This window comes from Parus major, chromosome 1 (genome assembly GCF_001522545.3).
Source record: "Parus major isolate Abel chromosome 1, Parus_major1.1, whole genome shotgun sequence".
Lineage (NCBI taxonomy): Eukaryota > Metazoa > Chordata > Aves > Passeriformes > Paridae > Parus > Parus major.
In genome coordinates, this window is record NC_031768.1 from 66,363,324 (window position 1) to 66,387,014 (window position 23,691).

Sequence of the window (23,691 nt, forward strand, 5' to 3'; positions counted from 1 at the left end):
CTCTCGGGAACTTGCAAGTGTCACCCAGACTGAAGATCTCTTGCAGGGGCCAGGTAACTTCAAGTTAAGGTTAACATTGCTTAGTGTCCTAATATTACTTCCCTTTTTGGGCTGTAGAATTTTATTTTGAAGCAGAAACTAGGATTTTCTTTCCTTCTGTCAACATCTTTCTGAAAGGATCTAATAAACCCGCTATGCAGATGATTGAGTTTTGCATGTGGATTGCTGTTTTCCTCCTTTAAAACTGCCTATATGTCACTCCAGTTAAAGCCTAGCAGGTTATTAAATTGGTAGAATGAAGAACCAGCATGGTTTTCAATCTTTATACTTTGCAGGACCTTTTTCAGTTTAGAGTTGTTTCCTTCAGTATCAGTGAACCAGTTGGAAGTCATACAGATTTATCCTTTTTCCTCTGCAAGGAGAGTCATGTTTCAGAGTGGTGCTGCTGGCTGCTCACTGCAGAATATAAGCTTACAGAATCCAAAGCCTTTTTTATTAACAGCAGATGTAAAGTAGCCCTGTCCAAATGCCAGGGTTTATTTGATAGCAGTGATATTTTTGAAACCATATCTATGTTGAATAAATCCTCTGACTTTTTATTAAATGTCTAGAAGAGTTATTTGCATGCTAAACAGATATACTAATTACCTTTTTTATTTTTTTTTTGGAGGGTGTGATTTCCTGAGAGTGAATGATGACAGTTTGACAGGTACTCAGAAATATCAGTGGAAGATATGGGCATATTTTAAATGGGAGCATAAAAGAGCTAATAACTAATAGAGGTTGATGGGGAAGAGAGAAGCAAAAGACTTGGATGAAAAATGGTATTTATTTTTTTTTTAAATGGTGTATGGTATTACAGGATTGGCTGGCATTGCAGAATCCCTGTGCTGTTGCAAATTAAAATGTTTTTGAAGTTGTTCAAGTCAACTGTTTCATAATCTGTGTCAAACAAACAAAAAAAAAAAGCTTTTATGTGACAGTAAACTTTCTGGGATGTTATTAAGTCATTTAATCCAGTTGTTTGATGAGTTCCATGCCCTGATCACTTATAACCATGAAAGATTATGTATACATCAGAGAAACCGTTTTTTGATGTATATGTTTATTTTCCTCGTTGACTTTATAATGCTGTGGTGTTTTGCTTCTACCTTCACTTCCACTTCATCCGAGGAGTTCATTTGAATAATTTTTTTCCACACAGAATGCCTTTCAGGAAAATCAGAATCATCCAATCATTTAGGTTATATAAGACCTCAAAGATCTTCAGGTACAGCCATTAACCTAACACTGTCAAGTCCACCATTTAACCATGTCCCTGAGTGCCACATCTGCATCTACACATCTTTTAAATACCTCCAGGGATGTTGACTCTGCCCTTCCCTGAACAAACAACCTGTCTCAATGATTGGCAATAACTTCTGTGAAGTTTGTCTTAAAATCCAATAAAAACTGTTGAAACTTGAGGCCATGCCAGGTTCTTTATAAATGCAACATGTCCACTTTCCTCCCAACAACGGATCCACAGCTTTTCCTGAGCTAGCTGCACCAACACTCAGAGTACAATTGCCTCATTCATGTCACTGGCTCATCCTGCTCTGATCACAGAGCACAGGGTGACACTGCCCAGGCAAGCTTTTGGAGACCTTTGCTCACAGAGGTGAACGTGGGGTGGCCCTGCTGAAACACAGGACTGCTGAGGGGGAGGAATGGACCCAGCATCTAAACATTTCTGGTTTCTGTGGGCTAGTTTACATGCTTCAGCAAAAAAACACATGGCTATATCAGCAGAGTGTATTTATCTTTGGCTTCTGTTTGACACTTCCACTTGCAAAAATGTTACAGCTGGAGTTGTACGCAAATGATTTCTTTATTATTCATAGCAGCAGGTGCTGCAGCAGTCTTTTGGCTAGAACTGTACTCTCTTGGTCCATGGTTTCTATATATTTGATTAGCTGGTGCCATGCTGTTCAGATGGGTTGCTAGTCCTCCCGTAAATGTATTTAGTTACACAATTAGTTATATAGTGTGTTATCATTTCCATAAATCACTTCTAGTTGGCAGCTTTCTGTTGCCACTTGGGATTGTTCCAGCAATAATTTGCATCCTTTTTTTTTTGGCATCCTAAAAAGATCTTGGAAGTTAACATAGCCTGAGTATGATTTTAATAGCTAGTGTCCTTCTGGCAGCACTAGAACACACAAGCCAGCTATCCATGAAGGACTGACATATTTATTTTTGATTCACATATCATTTATGTATTCTTCAAGAAGTGCTTATCCAAAGATTCAGTATAGCAATTTAGGCATTGACCGGGTTTATGCCAGAGTTGTGATACTAAAAATCAGGTGCCTGTCCCCAGGCAGGGTGATAAACAACACTGCAGCTTGCTGAAAAGTGGAGAGACATGATACAGCGCACTCAAAAAGGCATCCCAAAAACCTGGCATACTCATGTGGGACCTGCCTGTCCCTTGCCAGATGATACAGCCTATGCCTGAATTTCCTGCTTCTCCGTGGAAATGAGATGCTTTGCCACTAATGAAACCTTATTTGGGCTCAGCCACTCATTATCTTCCCATCTGAAGTGACCACTCCTCTTGATCCCTGCTGGCTAAAGACTGATCAGCTTCAGCTGCTGCTCAGGCAGATCATACAATGGAGGAAGAGGCTCTTCTAGAATGAAATTGCCTTGCAGAAGGCAAAAAATATGTAGCCTAGCTGTACTCTCGCTATTTTTAAGAGAGATGCTTAATCAATTCAGTTTTGTGCTCAGAGGAGGAATTTTCCAATATCTCGGTAAAATTCTTCATTAAATAAAAGATAAATAAAACGCATGTTTTCATAGACAGATTCCTATCAAGTCTGAAAAAGCAATGTTGACTGAAGAGATAGCGGAGCACTTGGTGTATCTGATGAAAAGGTTGTCCATGTAGGGACAAGCAGGTAACAGGAACAGGGAGTGTGTCACTGCAAGGCACAGGACAGCTGTCTTTTCAGCAGCCTTCGTATTGGGCACTTCACACTGGTACCTGGAGGAATCTGTTCACCCTTCTGTTTAATTTAAAAAAGAAATTAGGTACAGTTCCACCCATTATGCTAGTTTCATTTACAGCCTGCGTTGCTGAGAGAGGTGATGGATCTATGAAAGGATTTAATCACTATCAACAAACTCATTTGGGCACTAAAATCTATTAAGGAGAAAAGTAATTGACCAAGAGGTGCATCCAAATGTGGTGTTAATGGCACCCCTTTCATTTAGCATGGCAATCCCAAAGCAGAAAAGTAAAAAATATGAAGAAAACAACATGGCAGGTCAGTTTGCTCGTGACCCTCCGGCAGAGTAACCCTCTTTTGGTCACAGACGAACAGGAAACATGTCTCTACCTTTCTGAGTCGTGGTGTCCTGTTTCTTGCCCATCAGTACAGCTGCCTACACAACTTACAGCAGCCTGTCTGCTCCCTGAGCCCCACCAGCATCGCAAGTACATTTCAGGCATGTTCCAGTGTGTTGTACCTCATGTATCCTTGCAGCACACACTCTGCTTGTAGAGTGCACTAGACTGCTACACTCACTGCAAGACAGGTGAACCCGATTTGAGAATGGGTGCTGGCTTGTCATTAGCAAGCAAAAGTAGCTACTCTTCATGATTTTTATTGATATGATTTTTATTGATAAGCTCTGGATTTTATGCCTTGTGCATGATGGTGGCGATTAATAATTATATAGATTGTCAACTTGAAATGTGCAACTTATTTGAAGGAAAAAATGTACCAATATTAAAGAAAAATCACTTTCTTGCAGATGCTGTTTCAGAAGCTGTGCAAGGAAAAAGCAGGTAAGGCTGTGTTACTTCTTCAAAGTTTCTTGGTGGCTTGTGTAACCATGCATGCATTGATAGAGGACCAAGGGAGTCTCTGCTGTTAAATGGGTGTTCAGTGCTTTTGTGACAATCACTTCCATGCTGCTGTTCATGACCTATGGGTGTAGGATTAAGGTGGTTCTTAGGAAAGCTGATAATCCATCACCTTGCAGTTTGCACCTTGCAAGGTAAGTTCTGGAAGAATGGGGATAAACCCAAGCATTTGTCACTGGTGTCAGAGTAGGACTCAAGGTCTTGCCATGGCACTGGTATGTGTGTGTGTGAGAGGTCAGTTGAGATGAGGAATACCTCAGAGCTTTTTCTATCTCAGTGGTCACTCAGCAGCTGAATCTGATGAAAAGGCTCATTACAGAGGCATATTGTTCAAAAAATCTAACAACCTCTTGGGACCCACATGTCCAGAGTCAAAATGCCTGATTTCTCCCTTAGCAGGAACCCACTGTCTGGTTGAAGCATTTTTCAACATTAACAGCAGTAGTGAGTTTGACCATTATGGAAGAATTATTTAGGGCCAGCGAGACACCAAGAGCAGAGCAGTAAGCACAGCTAAAGACTCAGATACCCTGAACCACACATACATTATCATGCCAGGAGCTAAGGAGAGGTTTGGATAGACAGATATGTACACACACACAGATCCTAGTTCAGCAAGATACTTAACACACAATTAAACCTGCATTTGACAAAACCAATTAATTGCAAGAGGCGTAAAAAACTGCTTGGGTGATTTGCTTAATTGAGAGTAAATGTCCTTATTAAATTGTAATGAAGCACAATTAAGAAATACAGAGAAAATTAACTGCTTCCCAGAATGTGGGTTACTGGGGTTTAATAGCAGCCCACAGTTTTGCAAAAAGAAATGTCCCCAAAGTCTAGATGAATCCTCCTTCACGCAAAAGTCTTTGCCAGCTAGAAATATTTCAGTCATAAACTAACTGACCTCTGGAGTCACCCATTTCTGACTGCATTTTCTGTTTTGTTAGTCAGGATGTATGCAGTGTGTGCCAATTAAAAGGAAAGCAATTGGACATTGCTGCTGTAATTACCCCTCTGTCCCTAGATGACTTAGCATCTTTTATTTTTTTTGTCCTGAAGGACTAGTTTAAGCCAGTTTGCTCACTCAGTGATTTCTTCTTGCATCTGTCTCTGATCTAAACTGCATCCACAGTTCATTCCAGGGGCCAACCTTAACTCGGTTAGAATCAGATGAATGCAGCTTTTTGGGGCCAGTTTCACTGATTCAGTGGCTCTGCTGGCAAACATGGTGGCTTAGCAAAATGCCAGAAACCCTGGGCTAGAAAACTCAGGTCTCTGTAGGTAATTCCACCCTCATGTACTTAACTTCAGGTCAACAAAATGCTGAGTGAAAATGTATGTATTTTCATTCAAGCTCTATACACGTTAACTTCTCCTGCTTTATGATTTGGATGTGGGTTTATTCCATGATGGTGTTTGCCAATGAATTACATGCCTGGGCTTTTCCAATGGTAAACAAATTTCAGAAGTGCTGAGATTGACTGAGCAATTGTTTTAATTGTATTCATTGTTGGATCAAAACCTCTCTGTGCCACTGAAGTGTTACTTCAAGGAAATCGTGTCAATGTCTTATGCACTTTAAATAAAACTATTTTAGCAGCATTCCCATTTTATAGCATGATTGATTTTTAATTGTTTTACTTTTATGACAATATTAATTTTGTCACTAAAAGAGATAAAGTTTCAGCACCCAGCCTAATGGTAGAGCTGTAGAATGATGGTTGAAAATCTGATGACTGCAGGCGTGAAAGAAGAATGACAGATCAGTTTGGTCACTGAGGTGAAACTTTAGTCATAGAAATCTAGCATATGGTAGAGCTGGTAATAAATTTATCATTAAAAATTTCTGGCAGAAAATGTCCATATTCTTCAAATAGAACATTTTACAGGAAAAAGTTAGCATCCATTAATTTCTATTTCAAATTGTTTCTGTAAAATAGGTACACGCATCTCAGCATGCAATGATTTAACAGTCTACAAAATGAAAAGTGTTAATTTTTATATAACTTTGAAACTTTTGGCTTTGAAATTTGTTATATTGAAGAATTTAAAAAAAAAAGAGAGAGATAAAAAGAGAAAACATTATTTAAATTACAAAAAAGGGTAAATCTATGTCTTGAACTGAGGGACAAGGGTTTCTTACAGATTAGCAGTTGCTAAACATTTCTGATATTTTCTATGCTTTCTAGATAATAAATAGTAAGGTTTTGGAATTTATTGCATGAGGAGAAAACCTATCCTGCCCAGATCAGCCACACATAGAACACAGCACTCAGTGTTCTACTCAAGTTTGTTTTCTGCATCACTATCCCCTTACATGGTTACTTCTTATTCTATCTGATTCTCTTTTGTCATTTATTCTTCTGACCCCTTTCTTGGTCAGAGGTCTTGAGCTCTCAAAGGCCAAAAGAGTCTTTCCCCAGAGTGCCAGTGGGTCACCCTGCCCTCCCCACCAAGTAGCACCTATAACCCCACCCTGCCAGGAGTTGGGATTCACAGGGCAGCTCAGAGCTGCTGCAGCTCCAGGGCTGGGAACTTCTGCAGACCTTTCCCCAAGGCTGGGCTATCCTCAGCTGCCAGTCATCCTCCATGTAAACCATTTCTTCATGTAAGAGGGAAAAAACCTGCCCTTTGGAATCCTGTTCTCTCTCTTGTTGATATCTATGTTACCTTTTTTTTTTTCCCTCAAATAAATGCTATATTTTGGGGCTTCTATTACCTGGGTTTGTAGTGGGTGCCTTGCAATATGTTAAGCAGGATACCCAAAATGTGTCTAAGAAAAGCTACAGCTGCACAGACCACCCAGCCACACCAGGGAACCTCATTTTAAGTACCAGCATTGCTGGCAGTGTCACTGTATGCTTGACAGGCCTTGTGTCTTTACTTCCAGATGTAATAACATTGGTACTTATAACACTGCATGTGCTGGAATTAATGATGATCTAACCATTCAAAAAATTTAAATAATGGTGAGATGTGATTCTAGAGGCAAGAATTTATTCTACTTTCTGTTTTCTTTAATCATGACAGGATGCAGCATGAGCCAGTGGCTCCCTGGGGACTGGGGCAGACACGGGAACAGAGGTTAGACAACTCCAGGATGAGGCCTGGGGACAAGGATGGGCCAAGGATGGGATGGGATGTTCCCAGACCCAGTCTGCAAGTTGGGTCACATAGCTGGGAAGGGCTGTGGCAGAGAACAGCCCTGCCACACCATCATGGGGCTGGGATGACAGCTCTGGGTTGGGCTAAAATAGAGTTCCACAAAGACTTATATATTTATGTATTTATATCATTTCATGCTATTAAGTAAATACAATGTTCTTTGGACTTAGACCTAGGCTACAAATGCGGTACTGCCCACACCCTTTCAGATGTAGTTAGCAAGGTGCAAGGGACAGTTGCAAGAGAGGACAAGCAGTTGTGGAGCCTCTGAGGACACGGAGTGGAAAAGCTGGTTTCACACAGACAGGTTCAGCCTTGGCCTGAGGTGAGCAAGTTGTCTGTTGTCTTTCTGTAGAAGCGGTAGACAGGAAGGCAATTCATACGTGTACTGCTTGTAGGTGATGGCATCAATAAGCAAGTGTTACAAATATGTAAAAAAAACCCTGTTCTGTGGCTTTACCAGGACCTCTCAAAACACCAGATTCATCCACTGAACTCTGCATTCTTTGGGAATGGATGTGGCTGTCCTAGTGGTACCTGTGGTCTCAGCCATTAAACCACATTCCTGATGTCATTAATAGATTATGCCATTAATAGAACTGCTCCAGTGCTGTCACCATGCAATAGACCACTCTGTGCAAGTCATCATCATCAATGTTTCTTTTCTCATATTGCCAGGTACATAACACCAAACCCAGTCTGCACCACCTATCTCTTCTTGCAATGTAGGAGGTCCTAATTGTCTGCTGTGGTACCCCAGAGAACACCTTGCTTAGCTGTTCCTCTTGACATCAGATTGCTGCTGGGTTTGCAGGTAGCCTGTGGCAATCACCATTAAAACCTGGCTGACTGATGCTGTGTGTCCTTACTATCCCCCAGTATATGTCTTAGTAAAAAACATTCCGCTCAGATGAGCATTCTAGCTGCCTAATGTATTTTAAAGTTATCACCACATAGCTCAAGATGACTAACACAGAGCAGACTTCATCACTGGTAGGGAAAATGAGCCCTCACTTCGCTGACAAAAATTTGAAGTTGGATTAAAAGCTGACACATCCTCTATTTTAGTGGTATGTATAAAACACTAAATATAGCAGTGTGCTCGTGTATTTGCTGATGCATGGTAATGTAGTCTGTAGCAGAACAGCAATGGGCTGGCAAGGAAGATGGTGCACTGCAGTAATACGATAAAATCCTCATGTGACCTTGGCCATTTCAGAAGTACTCCACAGATAATTGTGTATCCTTGACTGATGTAATGCAGAATTCAAACAGGGGCAGTAGTGGTCCCACGGCTTTAATGAGCAGCCTGATACTGCAATATTTGCCCATGCATAATGCAAATTGACTTCAAGGAGAGTTCTCCAAAGTGTAAGAAATAGAACTGTGCTATATAGCAGCTGTATATGAACAACTGCCAACAACAGGCCTGATACTGGGAAATGTGAGAGAGCTGTAACTCTGTCTGGCTCTTCTTAGAAACTGAAGGTGCTTGATTCATCAAAAAATCAGACCTGAGTACAGTACTTTCGACTGATTACATATATTTATGTTTCCTTACTCATATAAGGTATTATCCTCATGGTTTTATTTTACCTTTGCTGCAGTCCCTGAACAGGGAAGTGGATGTGGCTCACAGAACCGTATCCTATTCTGGTGTTTTCCTCTTGCTCGTGGGGGAATGGAGGTGATCTCTTTCAGCCTTTCACTTCCTGTGGATGTCTGCCAAATGTGCTGGTGGTGGAGCTGAGGCTGGGACTGTGAAACCCCTCTACTCATCCTCTTCAGTGGGGGAGCAGGAGCTGGATTAGACATTCAGCAGTGTCTTGCAAGACCTAGGGAGTACTTGTGTCCCATGCTGTCATTACTCCAGCTATAAAAGTTTACCCAAGATGAAAACCTGACTTTAAATAACTGTGGAAAAGAAAACATCATCATCCAATGATCCCATGCACTTACTAGAAAGCAGAGCGGGGTCACTTTGACATGTTTTGAGCACAAAGTGGAGGTGCTTACTTTGGATTGAAAAATGAACAGACTGTTTTCCTGAGGAGTGAAAGAAAACTACTGAATAAACCCAACTGTTTGGTGGCCTTGGCCTCTTAACTAGTTATGCTCTGTGTTGCTCAAATTAGAAGTAGGTAGAGTTGGTGAGTTGGTGCTTTTCCTGCAGTCAGTGCATCAGAGGGTCATTTCAATTGGCATCAGTTCTAACTTTTCTGCAGTGCCAGTTTGGCTTCCACAATTAGGCAGTGAGATTGCCTCTTCCTTTCATAATAAGAAATGATAGAACAAAGCCCTTCTTTGTTCTTCTAAAAAGGCAAATCTTTGCTAGTCAACTCTTACTGATGTATTGGAGCAGTTGAGGGCACACTGGGATCTTCTGCTGTCAAAAGCAAGAGGAAAATGAGATATTGCTGTTTCTCAAAAAAAAAACCAAAACCAAATCAGCCAGGTATAGATCAGAAATTTATATGTTTATTGTTTTAGTATGTGAATTATAGACAAAAGATTGATCCATTAAGAAATACTCTAGATTTTATATAAGACATTTCTAAAACAATACAGCAGCAATGTAGAAAAACACTTTATACACATACAACTACTCAATGTCGTTCTAAATATCTTTCTCTGTTTCTCTGCTCCATGGTTCTTTCTGTGACTTTGATTTTTAGTAAACATTTTAAATAAGAAAGAAAAATACTGAAAATAGAGATGATAAATGTTAAAAATAATATCTAGTCCATAATTGTACAAAATATAGGTCATTTCAGAATGAAAATATTATAAACATTTTTCCTAACTCAGTTACAGCTTGGACTCCTAAGGAGAGCTGAACACTAAGCAGCTGGTAGATGAGCTTTGCTTTGTAACAACTCTCGAGATTTGACAGGAACCTTGCTGCAAAAGGTGATCTAATTCAGATTGATAAATTGCTCTAAAGTTTTGCCTCTGTTGGAATTAGGTGGTGTTGGTTTCAAGCAACTAAGTTCATGGAGACACAGAATTCTTGAGTCATTTTTTTCTGTGACTGAACAATTGCCTGACAAAGGTTGCAGACAGACATCCATATTCAGCTCCCTTGCCCCTGAGCAGCCAGCTTGTTTTAAACTGGGGGTTTCCAAGAGTCATGGTAGAGGGCACATTTTGCCATTTAAAATTTATTCCAAAAGCAACACATGCCTGGAAAATTTTCACTGACTAATAATAATAATAATTTAAAAGTATATTTGTTTTTTGTTTCAATTAGACCTTTCCCGCAGACCTCTCTGAGAGCCACAATGCAAGCTATGGCCTTGTGTTTTTATTTCCTGTGCAAGACATAACTGCAAAAGTTTGAAGGTTAGACAACCTTTAACAAATGTTGAAATATACAAGCAGCAAAAGAAACCTTTAGCTTTTTATTAAAAAAGCTAATTATTACAGCTCTGAGACACACACAAACAAAGAATAATCTATATGGTAGGAACATTTTGTTTTCACAGAAGGCATTTTTAATGGGTAGCAGTTCCAAAAATTTTAGTGTTCCCCATTAGAAAACATTTCCCTTGCAACAATTCTTTAGGTTCAGCTTTTGTTATTTAACTATTTAAGCTTTTTGTTATTTAGTATCAGTTCCTAAGGCTTAATGTTTAAGGTTTTGTGCTGCATCAGAGTGACATGCATCATCTCTCTGAACAGCTCAGCACATAAGATGGATTTTGCACTGTTTCTTTGTTTGTGAGTCAGGAAAACACAGAGAAAAGCTTCTGGCTGGAACATACTGCAAAGTATTTGGGACAATAAAGCAATCAAACAAAGCAGTCAGCTTCTGAGCTTTTGCAACATAGGACCTTTTGTGGGGCTGCAGTCAGAGCAGGCCACTGTTTCCTGCTATTGAGCAACCTGCCATGGAGCAGCCTCTGCTCAGAGATGGCCGTGGCTCAAGGACACAGACACAGCATCTGTGTAGCTGTGACTGGCTCTAAGCACAGGCACCTCTTTCCACTTCCATGAGCACCATGGAACTGTGGCTCATGTCAGAACCAAAGACAGGACCTCTAGGCATGAGCCTCAACAGCTTACAGCGGGGTAATGGCTGCATTAATTTGAAGATAGTAATCACTGCATAAGCCTCTCCCTAAATATAATGGGACCACTAGAGGAGGACAAAGAGCTATGTAGTGTTGATGTCAACTACTAAGAAACAGGAGGGTTGTTTTAGAAGGCTTTTCAGCTGAAAACCATCCATTCTCTGTCCTTCCTGTTCTCTGTATTAGATTCCACCCAGGCCAGCGAGTTGCTATGACAGAAATGCACATAGAGATGCTGGTATTTATTGAGTGCTCAGCACAAGGCATAAATAAATTAGTAAATTCCACCATGCTGTCAAACCACCACTGAAATGCAGCCAGGGGAGGAGACTGGGGCTGCATATGAATGCAAAAGACATACCAAAGCCGTCCCATATATAATTCCATTGCATATAATGGCATCTGTTAGTTGTGATCTTGGCTCTCTGTCTTTATGAAAGCAGAGCAATTGGAAAGGCAAGTTCAAGAAAACAGATGGCCAAAAGGTTGCTTTACATGTGGGTATTATTAAGTGCATCTGAATCTGCTATCCCAGCCTTCGTGAAGTGTAGGCTTTTGACATAGAGTTTGGGAAGGTAATGGCTGTAGGTTTTCATTTGATATTAATTTATATTGGGTACATACCTACCCTGGAGTATTTGTTGGTTCCTGAAGACGCTGTTATATAAGGTTTCTCTGACTTAACTCTGAGAAGTAAACTGATTCTAGCATAGAATCTTGTAGGTATATCTTGTAGAAAATTAGGGATTTTTCTTTGTAGAGTGAAATTCTATGCCAGTTGCAGTCACCAGCAACTTTTTGGGATTATAGTTAGTCTCTTAATGATGTTTTTTTTTAGCTGTAGAGAAAATTATTTGTATCTGTAAAGAAAAAAGATAGCCTCTACTTTTCATGGATTACAGAATCAAGCAACATCTCTAAGTAGCTGAGGAAATGGGGGACTCATAATATATATATATATAACAGGAAATATTATATTTCATAAAATGTATGTAGTTCTTTCAGGAAACTCTTAAAAATGCTGCTTACTTGGATTGCTAATAAGGTCATTTATTATTTTTAATTTTTTTTAAACTGAGTTAATGACAATTGGCCTCAGGCCCAGAGTGTCCTTGTGAGCACTGTACAGGCAGAACAAAGTCCTTCCCTCACAAACCTTACAGCTTTACATTAACATCAATAATTTTCATACAAAAAGGTGACTTAAAACATTTACATTTGTTTCTAATTCAGCATTCAAATAATTTCTCAGGAGCCTTTTTGCATGCATGTTGGTCCATTAACTGATTGGTGTCCAGGTTATAGTCCCCATCCTGCCAGGTGTTCTTTGCTGTGTCATTTATTCATGCTAAGCCTGGCTCCAGGAAGGGCTTACAGTAGCACTGTGGCTGTATGGAGAGCCTCCATACCTGCTCATGCACGCCCAAAAACTCACATGAGTGGTCAGCATTGGCTCAGCCACCTGCAGCTCAAGGCTTCTTAGTACAGAATAATCAGAGAATGAGTATCTACTGCATGCTGATGATTCACTTCTGTCAAAGAAAGACAGAAGGGTGTGGGGTACAAAATAGAATGGAGAGATTCTGAAAATTGTTTCTTCTGCACCTGCTTCCCAAAGTAGTGAAGAAGGAATATGGAATCAAATAATTATAACATCCTCCAACCGACTGGTCTTCTTTCCAGTATTCTCCAGAATTAGCTGCTTTACTCTCCATGCCACAGGACTCCATCAAGAGAAGCCACAAATTTTGATTTCCAGGCTCTTTGAATAGGTAAAGCAGGCATAAGGCCATAGGTACTTTGGCATCACTGGCAGACTATTAATACTAAGATCTGTTTCTTTGATAAACATATAGCACATAAAGTTAGCCTTTACTTTCACACACTTTTCTTGTCTGGTGACCAATACATGGTCAAAATATTCAATTTACAGCTCTCTGGACTCCCATGTGGTAAGAAAAAGGTAAGATGAGTTTCCAAAGTTAAAATAAACTTCTGTTTTATATTTTCACCTATTTATAAGACAGACAGAACTGATGCAGTACACTCAATAGCTGGATGATTTCACAGTATTGGCGAACTCAGTATATTCAGTAGCATAGTTTAAGGTGCACCTTTTCTGTTGTCTCTTTTGTTGCTGTGATGCTCTTCTATATCCCATATTTCTGGAATTTTTTAAGTGTAACAACAAGCTTATAGGGATGATATCCAGAGTATTAAGCTATACCTAGGAAAGTGAATGTATACAGAAATATATGAGACTGTCTCTAATTTGCTGTGATGTATATATGATACCTTAATGTAAGTATAGTATACTGTCCTTCCTTAGGTCTTGATAAACCCTGTGTCTTATGAGGGCTCAGAGGAAAATAAATTTACTCTGCAAGTGTTCATTTGAAACAGCTACACTTTATTCTTAAGCAACACAATTTGGATGGGAACAGAGAAGTTCTTTCCAGTGGTTTTGTTCCCTTGGGTTTGATCCTTCTTTTAGCAGAGTCTGGCACACTGTCTTTGGCGATATCAATGGAGGCCAAGTGGAGCAATGAAGTACTGGAGTTCTGGGCTGCAGGACTGTCGGGCAATTAATTGCTGTCCTTTGGAAATAGCAGAGCCACCTCCGTTTACAGCACTAGGCTTATGTCATCAGTATTCTTTTAGATGTCACAGAGAAGCTGCTCCTGGGTTTTGGCAGGAAACACTCCCCCACATCCACTTCAGACTCTTTCCTTCTCTTTGCCTCCTCTCCTGTGAGCAAAAACTCTGTCAAGAAAGCATGTTTATTTGGGCCAGGAACAGAGGCAGCCGATACTCAGCTAGTTATTTTGATTGCCTGGCTGGTAGGGGTTGGGCGAACAGATAATGTCAAGATTTCCTCTGCATTCCAGATCTGTTTTCCTCCTACAGGAGGCGGCAAGTGTGACTTTTCCCACTCAGCTTTTCCCACAGTCAGTAAGACTTATCTGACAATAGAGTTGGTGTCAACTGTCCAAAACTAACTAGGAGATATCTTCCTTTCACCACTCCTGTGCTGTTATTGCTTATCAATGTCACTCTCCAGCTTAAATGACTGGTTAATTTACAGACATACTGAGACAAATTCACTTCTGTTGCAGCTTCAGTGAGCTCAGTGGAATTAGACTGAGTTTGGCCGTAGGTGTCTGAAAAGCACAAGTGGTAGGAACGTGCTACTAACAGAAACAAGAACATTGCAACAGTCAAAACAAAAAGGAAGCCCTGAGCTTTGACATGATGCCCATTTCAGATTCTGGAGTGTGATCTGACAAGGTGGTCATGTTTTATGGCTGGTCCTGCAAGAGAAAAGTTGTTATTTAACAGTGAAACAATTCCTACATCTCCACATCAAAACACGGCCCATGTTAAAAAGCATCAAAGGAAGAAGTAAGTTATAGTCTTTCAGAACATAAATTCTATTGAGAATCATGATGAATTTTCTTTTAGATCTATTAGAGACTTTGAAAAGACTAGAGTGAAACTGAAGCACACTTAGCCTGATTTTTTAAAATTAATCTAAAAGTTGAATACTGAAATACTATTAGAATTCCACAGAAACAGGAAATGTGAGATGGAACTGATACCTCCAGTTCTATCTCCAGTCCAAGATGGCTTTCAAAGAACCTCTTCTGTAATTGGGGGTAGAGAGGCATTTTCAAATTGTAACATCTTTTTCAGCTGGATCAAGTCCTACTCCATAGGCCTACTATAGCACCTCTTCTAGGCAGCTGGTTTGGGATGGAATGAGACATCCCTCATTGTCCTCAAGGACATGCGTTTCCAACCCACCTTCCCACCTCCCTCAATTCTCTTTTAACAGTGGGTGTCCAAAATTCAAGGAAGGGAAATCTGTTGCTTTTGAAATTTTATTAGCATTTCTGTTTCACAGATGAAGTTAAAACAAATGAAGTGCAAAACCAAGCATTCTGAAGTTAACTTGATTAATTCTGTTAACCTGGACTAACAGTGCAAACAGAGATCATTGCATCCAGAGCACTTAGTTCATTGCTCTGCTCTCTTCTCTACTCCATGCACAAATCCCTACTGGTTTTATCTGTGATAGTCATCTGGACTCCCCTGCATCTGTTCCCTTTCTCTACATTTCCTTCTTTGCAAAATCCAGTTTTAGTTTTCCTCCTTACCACTATTTAGTTTTCTCTTAAAGTCACTGCCACTTTAGAGTCTGGTTAATCTCCTGCTCATGATCCCTTACAGTGGTCTTCCTTCCTTCCTTCTCTTCCTTCCTTCCTTCCTTCCTGTTCCCTCTGTTCTACACTGCTGTGTTGTCCAGAGCATCTTACTCCTCTCTGGTTCTCAGTGAAATGGACAAAGGGCTCTGCAAGATCTATAAACCCATCCATAATGCTTTTCCTCCACCCTTGCAATCAAAACAAATTCTTGTTTTTCATTCTGCTGGTTAATGGACATATCATGGTCTGTCATCACATCACCCATGGGTTATATCTTCTTGACTGGCTGGGGATTAGCCACCATAATGGGCAATAGCAAGTAAGGTTTGAAAACTCAGAACCAAAAGCTGAAATTCAGATTCCTGTTTATATTCCCAGATGATGACTTGTAACCACTTCTGAAAATTGGAATGGCAAACTTTAACACTTAGGGGTATCGTTTATAAAACCATGAAAAATTTGTGCCTGGACAGAGTATTTCATTAATGCCTTTTCCTTAACAGACTTAATGCCGGGACGTGAGTACATTCTGGAGTCTTTTTTGCAAATAAGAGACAAAGAAATTTCCACTGTCAGAAGTGGAGTTAAACGTGGAAGTGTTGGAACACATTCATCAAGTTCAGCTGCCCAAGGGAGATGAAATGTTAGCCATATTTAAAGTTGAAAAGAAGTTGTTGTGGGCAACAAAACTAATTACCGCTTCACATATTAATTAATGTGTTTCTGAAAACAGCAAAGCAATCTATAACATTCCCAAATGATAATACAGATTAGGATCCAGTATGGGTTTGTAAAAAGAAAAAAGAAGCTGCTTTTGCACAGAAAAACAGGAAGAGATAAAACTTATCTTGGCTTTCCAAACTAATATTCCAAAGATATTCAAAAGAGAGATGAAATAATGTGAGAAATCAGTGTGGGAAGGAAATTCTGGTCATAGAACATAAACTTCATAAAAGATCCAAAGACACATAAATTGAACTTGTCAGTTCTCAGAATAAAGAGGGGCTAATAATAGGTTGCCCAAAGGATTTTACTAGGGCAAGTATCATTTAAAGCTTCATTATCTTGACAAGTGAGTGAACAGATGGCAAAATCTGTAGCAAATTCAAGATTTCCTAGGGTCCTGAAGATTAGAAAGATTTCTGAAAACCAAATTCAAACCACCAAAACAAGGTGATTTGACATCCTCAGTGAAGATGGGATTTCAAATTACCTAAGTGTGAGGTAATGTTCAGGAATGATCTGAAGTGTTCACTGATACAGCATACTTAACGAAGTGCTACCAGCTCAGAAAAATATCTAGGCAGCATTATGGACAGCTTAATTAAAACTGCTCAGTGAAAACAGCTGTTCAATTTGCAGCACTAGTTGTGAAAGCAAATAAAACACTGATTTATATGAACCATAAAAACCAGCATTGATATTATTATAATGTAATCATGTAAATTCAGGGAACTATATTACAGTGATGCCCAGCATCATCAACATTACAAAACTGTCTACAAAAAGAAGCATTCAGAGAAGTCAGTAAAGGATGGTAGGCAGAGAAGATACAATCATTTTACTTGCCCCATGAAAAATGAGACACTAAATTCCTACTCATCTTTAAGTCATAGGGATATCCAATGTATGCAAGATAGAGAAGAAGCAGCACTCTCTCTGTGCTGGAACCTTTTTCCCCAGTTAATGAAGATCATCAAATCAGGAAGAAATGGAGGGCTTTTATGTTCATGTATTCTTAAGAAACATGGTCAGAGTACCCATACTAGATTAAATTTTCCAGTGAATCACATGGCATTTTTTGCATCTACTTCATCAAATTAATAACTTCACCATAAATGTGAGACTGTCACTAGTGTTTGGTCAAAATTGTGTAGTTGCTTTGTTGGGGTTTTTTTTTTAGAGTTATTAGAGTGCTTCTTTTAGGAATGGAGACTGTCCCTGGTGATTATTGAGAAGACCCTAAGTTTCAGTAATTCTGCATTAAAAGGGTAATTTGTACTTGTGCAAAGCAAAGGAAGAGCCTAGTGCTACTTTCTAGTAGTACAACCTATTTTGCATTTATCTTGCCCAGCTGTAAAAGATAAGCTATAGGACAGGAAAGAGGTGGATAAACCCAAATCTACTTAAGTCCTAAAGAAGGATAATGTTTCCCAGATGAAACAGTTTTCTTTATGACTTGACTGGCAGCAGTGAAGTACTTTGGATCATTTTAAAACCATTTAGCAACATTTCCATCTAGAAGTAGGTAATAGCCTCCAGTATGAGTCAGAAGTAGACTAGCTTTCGGTTTTCATATTTATTTCTGACACTTTTTTTTTCCCCTTTAGTATTGACAGCCACATATTTTAAAGGCCTGAGCTCTGAAAGTATGTATCTGATAACTTTGATCAAACCAAGGATTACTTAATATAAATGTTCTCTGTCAGGTAAATTAACTGATCTTCTGTCTCAAAACCTATCACTGTGGTAAGATCCTGCTGAGTTATAATCCCTTTAGCACCTATTCTCCAAGCAATTTGCATGGGTTTTTGTAATGTAAATGAGTCAAAAATATTCCCTGAAATGTAGAACAATCTCAGGTAATTACTGCTGAACAGATTTGTGTCAGCCCAAAATGACAAAAAGGTGTTGAAATGAATCTGCATGACTGTAATGTAAATAAACACAATAAGCAACAGCTGTACCTGCAGCACTCTAAAGGTGTTCCGACATCATCTGTAGGAACTGGTTTCACTAGAAGTCACTGCAATACTGAAAAATTAGCTTTGGAACCAGCAATAGGTATACAAGCAAAGTAACAACCTTTTCTTGCCTCCTGGACCAGTCCTGAATGCCTGTCTCCTTCATCTGAATGGCACATAAATGAAGTTAAGGAGAAATGTCTTGGTGAAGTCTTAAAAAAGTGTCTGTTAATAAGAGGGGGATCAGGCCAGCTGAATACAGTTTTTCAGGGGGGAGCTCAAGTCTGCTCTGTTCTTTCTGGAATCAACTTTTCAAGTAATTATAAATAAAAAAGATGGTGCTTTCTGGCAGGCAAGTGGTGGTACACTCAGTAGAGAGCTGTGGCTGTGATCTCTGTCATCATTCTGGTCACATCAGTCTACAGAGCAGCACCTCGTGAAGCTCTCTCCACCTTTGGTATGCTTGGCCAGCTACAGAGCAGTCCCTGCTACTGCCTTTCTTGGGAATTAAGTTGCCTTACCATGTACTGTTTTCAATCCAAAAGAGAAAAGAAAAATATATTTATATTTTCTAGCTCTCTCCCACACTCTTTGATGTTACTTTTTATATAATAGTAACTTAACGTCACTATTAAAACTCAGTTATGTGAAAAGCACGAGTGCATAGCTTAGATTTTTTGCCTCTTGCGTGCAGAAATTTGAGCCTATTTGGAAGACTACAAAAAGTTATGCTTTAATTTCTCACAGGTGAGTTCTTCTACATAGATTGTAATTCTCCAGCATCACATCACTGCTCCTAAAAAGTCTGCTGCTTCCTATGCAGTGACACCTTATGGCTTAACTCTTTGAGGATATGTACTATAGTCCACATAAAAATATAACACAGTTTTGTTTCCAATACAATGAATCTTGACTTAAACTATGCCATTATGCAAACCCCCTTACATGCAGTAGGCAGGAGGAGAACAAGCAAACAAAACTAAGGTGAAGGAGCTACAAATTTGTTATCACAAGTATTTTTTTAGACTTGCAATTCATAGCTATGCTTTTGCCTACCTGATCATATGAAGCTATTACTGAAGCACTATTGGACATCATTTGGTAACTTTTTTTCCCAAAGCTCTCTGCAATGGTTTCAAGGGTAATACTACAGGCTTCTTTGTGTTTCAACCAAAAAAAGTAAAACCCTCAGCAACTCAAAGTAAACCCTTCTTTGCATAGCTCTAAAAACTGAAACTGCAGTTGTTACTGCTGACTTATTAATATAACACAGACGTGGACATTTCCTGGTTACTGTAAACACTGAAATGCTTTTGGAGTTAATGGAATACAGGTGCTGCCTGACACTACCAAAATGTTCTCACAGAAACAGGGACATTTTCAGACAGAAAGAGCTGCAGATCCACCTAGTCCAACCCCTTCTTCACAGCATGAATATCCTGCTTCTCAGTGGGAATACCCAGATATGTTAAATGTCATGCAACAGGCATTCATCCTAAGCTTAAGCTCCTTTATACTCCCAGGAACGGCCATACCACTCAGCCTGCTGGAATAGAGAGTTGTGTAATGCCAGAGCTGGATGATGGAGTGGGCTTAGGCAGGCTCTGAGCCGGCTGGGAAACCTTCCCAATGGAGCTGTGGGAAATGACGCTTACAATCAAATCGTCACCAGCCTTCTCTTCAAATGAGACTCAGACAATACTGTGGACACACAATTAGCCCTTCTTTATTGTGGAATCAAGAAGAAATTTAAAATCAGCTTTAGTGATTCAAGATCCTGTACAACTGTTTAGGTTAATATGGATTGGCCCCAACCAAATTTTGATTCTGGTCATTATAATCTTCTTACCTGAAATTCTATTCCCTATTGCAACTGGCCACAACACTCTTTATTTACTTGCCAAAAACATAAGTACAATTGCTTTTTAATTCTATTAAATATACATATTCAAAATCTGTTAAACAAGTTAAAATAGTAGCTGTGTGGCCAGTGATGAAGATTGCAATATATTGATACTTGGCAATATGATGCCAGCAGTCAGTGGCGTGATTACTCAAAACATCTGTGTGCAGAGAAGTATATTTACATATCTGAAAAAAAGTTCTTACTCTTATAAGTAAATTGGTTTGGGGAACAATTTGCTTGCATTGTTGTTAGAACTTGCTGTCAAGATTGATAATGTTTTCCTGTGTAATCCAGGAGAGTTACAAAAGACAAAAGGAAAAAGGCTCCCAGGTCTCTGAACCAATATCCACTATGGTGTGTGCTAAATTGCCATTGACTGCTGCAAGGCAAGGCTTTTTTATACAAATGTTCCAATTATTTCTACTGCGAGGTAATAACAGTTGGAAGTTTAGAAAAAAAAATTAAAAATTGTGGTTTAGACAAGGTCCCAATACAATATTAAGGAAATGAGCACTTTGAGAGCAAAGAAAGATGTAGTATAAAACAATATATTTTTGTCAAGTGACTGAAGAGGAGGGGGAAAATCAGACACCAAAAGCTGGAATGAGAAGAACAGGGGCAATATTCTGTGCTGAGACATTCTGTATTTCAACATAACTGCTCACTTATTCAAGGGCATTAATCACTTCAAAATTTCAAGCTCAGCTCCACTAAAAAACCAATATATCTACACATATAAAATGTAGTCCACTTTCCCAGTTGCTTAATCATTGAAGAATTGGCTATTTCTAAAGAGACTGGCTTTGCTCAGCACAAGATTTCATATCTTCAATGTAATATATTTTAAATATGTCCACAGAGCATCTTAGGAAAGGAAGTGAAAGTTTATTGGCACTTGATTTGTTTTGTCCATTCTTCCCCTCTGTTATCTGAGAAATGTACAAGGGCTCTTGTGGCTGCAATTCTTCAGAACTTCAGCTGAAGCATCAGCTTTGTTGTCTACTGTTCCATAGAAGTGCCCTGTTTTCTCAGAGGGGAATCCATCCAATCATCATTTGTACCACCCTGCCCCCTTCTTCACCATTCTCATATAACATAGCAACCTCCTACTCATCACATGGGACCTTCACCTGGAGTTTATAATGTCCTGTAACAATTAGGCTGCGTTAGTACAAGAGACTGGAGAGGTAGAGGGGTTGTTAAAAAATAACCTGCAAAGAGCTAGCTATGAGCAGAATGCAAGATGGAGAGAAAAGTACACATTAAAGCTGGCCAGAATGTGAAAATCCTTCTGTGTTAAACCCAGGAGAATAGCAGTTATTTTATAGAAAAATGTATGATTTCTCTAATTTTTATTCTTTAAGAAACAATGGGTTTTGTCAGAAGGAAGTTTCCAGGTGAAAATTTTTGAGTGCTGTAGAAAAGAAAATTCATCCCATGTTTACCGTTTCACTTTTGTTCCCCTTTACTCTGCCTTGATAGAGACAGTCTTGCCTACTGCATTGCACCTCAAATGCAAATACCCTGGCAGTTCTCTGCTATCACTGCTCATTGCAGCTCATCCTGCCTTCACTGTGCATCAGGTAGAGGCTGCTTGACTGAAGTCTGAAAGCCCTTCCCTTGCCTCATCTAATTGTTCAATATTAAAAGTTTTCTTCCCACAGCCTGTGAGTGTACAGGATCCCAGCTTTTGCTGTCTACTCATTATGTTTTCAAATACACATTTGCGTGCTTTTGTTGAAAATGCCCCTCATTCTTGAAATTTGGTCCTCTGAATACATAAAGATAGCACATTAACCTCCTGGGAGACTTTCTTGCTAACTCAGTTTGCATCAATGCCTCCAAACACTAATTCTGGTGTGCCAGAAGTACACCAGCAGTTACTACTCTGGCCAATACTGTTTTATTGCTCTCTTGTACTTCACCCTTCCTAGCCCAATCAGGTCTTCTCTCTGTCGATGTCCTGTTTTATATTTAGTTTGCAATCACCTGAGGGCAAAAACTGTATTTCACTTCCATCCAGTTTTCAGTTACAAGCACTTTGAGAACACAGTTTGTTATTAATAATAACAACAATAAAGTACCATCCTTTGTACGAATAGAATTAAAGCTTAATTTCCCCCCATGCCCTCCATGCCTGTTCTAGCAAGAGAGAGGGAGCACAGTCAAACAGCAGACACTTTGTTACTGTAGTCTGTATCTGAGCATACTTAGTCTTTTCACAGTGAATACTGCAAGAAGTTCCATTTATTTCAGCATTAATCACTGTGAACAAAAGTGAAAGAATTTGGCCCCACTAATGAAAGCCAGCAGTGCTCTGCTGTTGGCAAAGTGCAGAGCAATCCTTTCCCAGAGCTTCAGAATGCTAAAATTAAGTAGGATGAACATATAGGTGCCAATCTCTTGATAAACCAGAAAAGAGTGAAACTAATTTATAATTTACTCTCGTTAGAGCTACCTTAAAATGGTAATTTGTATACATAAATAAAAAGCAAGGAGAGAGTGCCAGGGCAGAAGCTAGAACATTTTGTTCTCATTCACAGCGATTCTTATTTTCCTCTATCCAAAATATTTGTTTGTTTACTTAGATGTCAAAGAAGACACCTACTCATATGCCCTTGGTGTTTTTCACATAACTTCAACCACAGAATTAGTATGAAATTCACTGGAGTCTGCTGTTTGGAAAACAAGCAATGGAAAACCTCAAGCCTTCTTTTCCAGTGGTAACCCAGACTTAGAACATCCCACTCAGACCATTTAACCTGTGATAGAAAATGAATTCCAGAGCTCTAGGACCCCCAAAGTGATAAAGACCACTGCCAAAATTATAAATATTACTTGATGTGTTTATATCTAGGCTGTCTGAGCTACTATTTGAAGCTACAAAAGCACAGCAACACCATTTTGAGCATAGTAAATTTCAAGAAGCTTCATTACAGTCAGCTCCTAAAGAATGAGATTCATTATAAAATTTGGCATTGCACTGATTAGCATCAGACTGTATCATTGATCTTGTAGCTCCTGTTATTTCCTCTTTTGCTTTAGTATTACTTTCTAAGGGATAGTCGTGTAAGGAGCCTGTGTCCTCTAAACAGCACACAGTAACCAAGGATGCACTCTTCCCACATTTTCCTCCACAAGACATATCCTATTTTGTTCTTCTACAAGTAGGAAAATACTGTGAAGTGATTAAACTAAGAAGTCCTGACTCATAATTAAAGACAAGAGGATGGAAAGGAAAGAAATTGTACTTTTATCATAGTCTCTCAGTAGTTTACAAATAGCAAACCAAGATGTAGTCATTTTTCTCTTTCCTTAGGTCTGATTCTCCTCTTACCAGATGCATTGGAGTCTGTACAGTTACTTTAGCAGGACTACGTCAGGCTGAATCATGGAATCCGTAACAAATTATAAACACACTGCTAATTAGAGGCCAAAATACTACGCAGTATCAATTAACTTGGCTAAATATATAATTAGTGTATCAGACTTCTGTGCCACAATGGCATCAGAGCATGGGTATAACTAGGTTAGACTTTTCTCCAACATTTTACATGCTTGTAAGATTTAAAGATAGTATTTTCATTCCTGCCAGTATTCTGTTATCAATGGGCAAGACAAATACAATAGTTTAGCTTCTTTTAAGGCCACTGGGAACTTCCTCCTTTCTGTTCATCATATACAGTGGTTTAATTGCAATAACTCTGAAAAGAACCATATTGGCAAGACTTGTATAAAG

At 39.2% G+C, this 23,691-nt stretch overlaps 1 protein-coding gene across 4 annotated transcripts in view; it reads left to right on the forward strand.

Moving 5' to 3' along the window:
* The window catches only part of STARD13 (StAR related lipid transfer domain containing 13), a 285,632-nt gene that overhangs the window by 117,410 nt on the left and 144,531 nt on the right, over window positions 1-23,691 (forward strand). For all 4 annotated transcript variants that reach the window (XM_015623486.3, XM_015623492.3, XM_015623509.3 and 1 more), the window contains one exon: window positions 3,805-3,838. In XM_015623486.3, coding sequence (XP_015478972.1) covers window positions 3,805-3,838 — 34 coding nt within the window. The remainder of the gene's footprint in view (window positions 1-3,804; window positions 3,839-23,691) is intronic.